Source organism: Nematolebias whitei, chromosome 9, assembly GCF_014905685.2.
Source record: "Nematolebias whitei isolate Nwh7 chromosome 9, NemWhi1, whole genome shotgun sequence".
In the NCBI taxonomy this organism is placed as follows: Eukaryota; Metazoa; Chordata; class Actinopteri; order Cyprinodontiformes; family Rivulidae; genus Nematolebias; species Nematolebias whitei.
In genome coordinates this window covers 33399230-33404718 of record NC_056506.1, presented here as the reverse complement: position 1 = coordinate 33404718, position 5489 = coordinate 33399230, and the positions used below count along the sequence as shown (strand labels likewise).

Genomic DNA, 5489 nt, shown 5'->3' with positions numbered 1-5489 from the left:
AATGAATCTGAAATATATGAAAGTTTCATTTTTATCATTACATTATGGAAAATAATGACCTTTATCACAATATGCTAATTTTTTGAGAAGGACCTGTATTACCATATCAGCTAGGGAATGAGTAAAAAGCCCAAAATATGGAGAAGGAAGCAAAAGTCTTTGTTCATGTAAGGCTAATGGCACAGATGTTGCTTGCTTAGGTAAACAACAACAAACTAAACCCTAAATGGTGTCATGCAAATGTGTAGTGGTTTAATATTCACTAACGTGACGTTCTTTCAAACCATAAAAAAAAAAAAGAGAAATCAAATTAGTATTTGTCTCCTTTATTAATGCATCATTTGGTTACAGACATATTTGTATGACAAAGCGGGACATAAGAAGTGTAACAAACAAACATGGCAACACACGATCTAAGTGTGATTAAGGAGGATGTCAGATTGTGTGGACACAAGAAATGACAAAGACAGTTTCCTACAGTTCAAGAGGAACCCGTTTTACTAGAGGAATAAAAGCTAAGAGACATAAAAATGATCAATTTAAACATATCCACAAAATGTCAGCAGCATAAAGTTTATATCTATAATCAATCTCAAGGCTTTCAACATTTTCTACTGTTTCATTTCAGCTGCCACCGAAGAAAATGACAATAAATGGAAACAAAAAATGACTGTATTTATTTTGGTTTTATGTCACATTGTAAAACATAGCCAGGGCAAATAAGTGGTACAACACATCTTTTATTAGTTTTACTTTTAAATAACTTGAAAAAGTGCAACAGTCATAAATATATCTAAAGGGCTGAATAGCCAAGGCTGAAGTAAATCCCTAATATTTTAAGTTGCTAACATTGCCTCTAAGCACTAGGCTTTCCAACAATTTTGCAACAAAGTGATTATTAAATTGTGATTATTTCACAGAGCACTTTGCATGTTTATTTACTTTTTAAGACAGCAATGACGTCAATTTACAGTAAGATAAGCAGATTATTCTTCCCTGTGAAAATGCCTGTCTTGATTATTTAAGGCTGCTCATTTAAACCAAGGACAACAGATTGTGATGAAGATTGGGCAGAGGTGACTGCCCACATTAACACATGCTGTGCCCATAGTGTTTTTTTTCAAATGCCAGGTTGTTTTAGTTCATACCCTGTGAGGGAGGCAAATAATGCTAAAATGAAGGCTGCCACAGTGTTTGACCATTAAACAGAGTCAAAGCTCTGTTCATCTGTTTCAGCACCAATAAAAGACCATTTTACACAAGTATAAAATGCCTCATAAAGAGCCAAAGACCCGGAAAATGCAAGACACACTCATTGTCTATCCTGGACAGCTCCTGCAATTTGAACTAATGCCGGGCTATTGAGCTTTTCATTGGGTTATTGAATTAAATTGCAAATAACAAGGTCTTAAAACTCTCCTTAGGTTCATTAGTGTAATATGGCAGTAATTCTTTTTATCGTGTGTTAATAAATAAAACAAAAATATACTGTTTAAATTCCAATTGCTTTGCACATTAATTTTCACTCCTTTCACATGAATAAAAACACTTGAAGTTAAAAAAAGTTCCATTTAAAACTCAAAACCCTTAAGTACTTCCAACCTCCAAGCTCCTCCTCCAACGTTTTATCCTAATAACTCCAATTCACTGCGTAAATGTATCATTACTGTATGATTATGGCTCTGGTATCCCCCAGCTTCCATTAACAGAGACTTAGGTACCATGTTATGTGGCTTCCTTAGTCCCATTATATTATTAAGTCATTATGAACTGGGGCAGAGAGAAAATAATACCCTTAATGGGAGCTACATTGGGAACTACTTAAGTTTATACTCTCCAACCTGCCTACTTCCCTGCTTGTTTGTCTGCCAGTAGTGTCAGGTTAGATATTATACTATCAGATTACCAGATCCTGAACAGAAGACGATTCACAGTTAAAATATTCAAGTTATTTTTCTTCCTTTTTTTTGTACACTGCATGATTTTTTTTTTAACAACTAATACTTACCCCAGAGTTAGGATACGCTGTCCAGCCCAATTCTGCTGTGGCCACCCGTGTGTCCATCAGCGTCTCTGCAGCAAAGAAAAGAAAAAGAAAAAAGGAAAGTTAGCTTCAAAATCTATTTTTAGTATCCATCCTTAGAGATGACACACATTCAAGGCCCAGTGATCACTTGACACTAGCATCTATGAGCAGAAAGGGGATGAAACCCCACAGTGATTCATCCGTCTCTGCTTCACTTCTGTTAAGACAGGAAACATGGAAACAAATCCTTGGCACTTTGCTGGAAGAAATGCCTGAGAGCCTCTGTCATGCTGTTAACTGTTGAGCTTTGTGCTGTGATCTCTCTGTGAACTTGACTCCAATATGCACAGACTAGCTTTGTTTGTGTGCACAAGTATGTATTTGAAATATGTGCCACCACTTCTAGAACCAAAATTATGGAATTTTGTGTTTTTCTTCATTTGGATGGGGAACAGCGCATGAATTTGCACATGGTTAAGTAAAGAAAAAATACTGGTAGCTTCACAAAAACGGGGAAAAATGGTTCTTAGAATGGAAATTCTCATAAATCTAGTATGTTGAAGGTACAGCGTTAGTCACTCACACACTTGTAAAAGGTAAATATAATTAGCATAAAAAGTAAGCAATTTTTTTTTTTTTTTTTTGTAAAAATACTTTTTGACAAAACTTTGTGTATGTGGATTGCACTTATGAAAAAAAAAAAACTTGACAAAGACAAACTGCTTATTCTGCTACGGATTCTTGTTTTGTGTTTGTTACTGGATTAGATTATAAAATGCCATCACACAGCAGTGTGTGACTAAGCCAGTGAGCAGCATGAGGAGGGGGTGCTTTTTGTTGTGGGTGTATAAGGTTCTTCCACATGTTACCAAGGCCTCTGTTTGTTAAAAGTATGAATTGCTAAGTTGCCAACATGTTTTATTAATTCAGACTTTAATAAGTCAACCCAATAAAAAAACAACAAAGAAGAATCAATAGCGAAAGAAGCGGTTTGGCCTTGACAGAAATGATTTGACAAGTTTTTCACAAGTATAACCAACATATTCAACTTTCTTCTCATCCCAATCTTTTATTTCCTAACATGTGTCCCTATTTAAGGGGAAATAAATAGACTTTCCAAGGGCATAAGATTTAAGAAGCAATGTTACAGCAAATTAATACAAGACCAAACATAAATGATCCTAATTGTGTGCTGTTACATTTCCAAGACAGCGTATGTACAATACAGTGTGCATGTGAGGGTGTTGATAAGAATGAAGCAAATGTGTTTCACTGCAATTTGTTTAACAACTGCACTAAAATTGACAACGCATGCAATAAAAAGACATTTTTTGCAAAGCAAACAGAATAAAAAACATTGTAATAAATAAAACAAGGTATGTCAAGTCTATATTAACGAAAGTGACAAATCAGACCGTTGTGAATTACAGAAACACAAAAAGGTGCACCGTCCTTTTCCTGCTAATCCTCAGTGACATAACACTGACAAATAACTCTGGCAGTTTATACAATAAGTTTCTCAGCTGTGTTTTGATGACACTGTGCCTTGTGGGTACACAGAAATCTAAGAGTCTGATATTAAACTCAAGCAACAAGGAGACAAATATGGCACTTAGCACAAAGACACTCATCTTACCTATTTCACGCAGTGAAGCTGTCTTATGAATAAAGGACTGAGAAATAAATAGCAATGGGAGATTTTGCCTGTAGCAGATGGTTTACTCTCTACCCTAAATGATTCATTTCACAGAGTTTGAAGGAGTTAATCAAAATTTTAAATCTTGCATGCCAAAGCATGCCCTCTGTCTTGCTTGTTTTCCCAGACAGATAAGACTGGGTGGCAGAAGGAAGAGTGGTATGTCTGGTAATGATCCGTTGCAGATAAGCATTGAGAAGTTTTCTGAGGAACCATGCTTCTGGGTGTTTTTTAGCTTTGCACATTGTTCACTTTCTGAGCAAATGGTTGGCTACTGCAGCCAATATGTGTTCTTGTTAAGGAAGAGATCCCACTGAAGAAATGCAAAGATACAACTATGACATGTTTTAGGATTTCAAGGCACAATTCCAGATATTTACCTACTCCTATAGATACCAATAAATATGGGATTTCACTGAGATTGTGCAGCTATTGTTCATAGAGTGTAATGCTTTTCTGGTCCTTGCAAGTCCAGGTGGGCGGGGCTAAGCGGCACAAGCTAGTCTTTTCAGGCATTAAAACCAACTGATATTTACCTATCACTGTGTCAATTTAAAGTGATTGCACTGGTATAGACATTGCATATTGTTTTGGCAAGTAAAGAGGTCATTACATATTTATTTGTTTAGATAATAGTAATATTAATTATGTGATATTACACTTATCCTGCTAAGAATGTAATGGGAATGCTACAACTACCAGATTTTAAACCTGAAATCAACAATATAATCACATGGTAAATATCCATGTGAAATAAAACTGATGATAATATAAAAGTTTATTAAATACTACACACACACTGGATTTCATTTTCTTTTGAAACTAGAGATGTTCAAGGTTGCAGAAATCCACTTTTATTTTGCCTCTCAGACTAGCATCTTGTCAATCATCCATTCATTATCTTTACCCGCTTCTTCCTTTCCAAGTCACAAGGGTCACTGTTTGCTCCCAGACACATGTTACACATGCACCAGCCAACAGAGAGAGCAAATTTTTATGTACAACTACATTGACATCTTTGTTCACACTTGACTTCCATCAGAGAATTTCAATTTTCTTAAGATCAGTCTTGCTCTGTGATGTTTCCACAGTTAGCCAGCTCCAGCCTGCCTGTCTCCTAGCCTCCCTGCCTGCTTGTAAGACTTGCTGTCAGCTGGTGAGATAGGAGCAAGAAACAGCTCTAAGCACCAGCCAGCATTGTGGGGACTGCCAACCTTTTCTCAGGGGAAATCACAGAAGCTTTAGTCAAATCACACGGGCACTTGGTGGGCCATTTTTCCATTTCCTTTGAAATGGGGGTGGGGAGGTAAAAACTATCTAGGTGGGGGACACAAAAGGTCAGAGACCCATGAGAAGGGAGGATGAGCTGTGTCATGTGACCTAATGCCTACCATTAGCAGAATATTAAAGTACCTGATGGGTAAATGGAGTTAAGTAGTGATTAGCAGTGAGGTGGGACTCAAGCAACCATCAAGGCACAGCTCCCACACCTGCCCACTGGCTCTGGGGATTGGGAACACGTCCCATGAGGATGTGCATGAGTTCAAATCAGAAAAGGTGTAGAGATCCGTTTTAATATCTCAATAATAGATTCTAATAATGTCATTTTGACATGAGTTACTGACATTGGGTACAAAAGCATTCAAAGTCAAATTATCTGTTCTTCAGGGGTAACCACAGTGAGCAAAGCTACATAAAAGATTTGGCAATGGTTTTAAGCTGAGTGCCCTCCCTGACACATCTTGGGCTTGAGTACACAGTCTGGGG

General features: G+C 36.9%; 1 protein-coding gene across 1 annotated transcript in view; it reads right to left on the bottom strand.

Annotated features, from left to right (window-relative positions):
* The window catches only part of LOC119414228 (ephrin type-B receptor 1), a gene marked incomplete at its 5' end in the record, with an annotated part of 145019 nt that extends 142936 nt beyond the window's left edge, over window positions 1-2083 (bottom strand). Inside the window, one exon of the mRNA XM_037681328.1 lies at window positions 2009-2083. Coding sequence (XP_037537256.1) covers window positions 2009-2083 — 75 coding nt within the window. The remainder of the gene's footprint in view (window positions 1-2008) is intronic.
* Between the last annotated feature and the right edge of the window lie 3406 nt (window positions 2084-5489).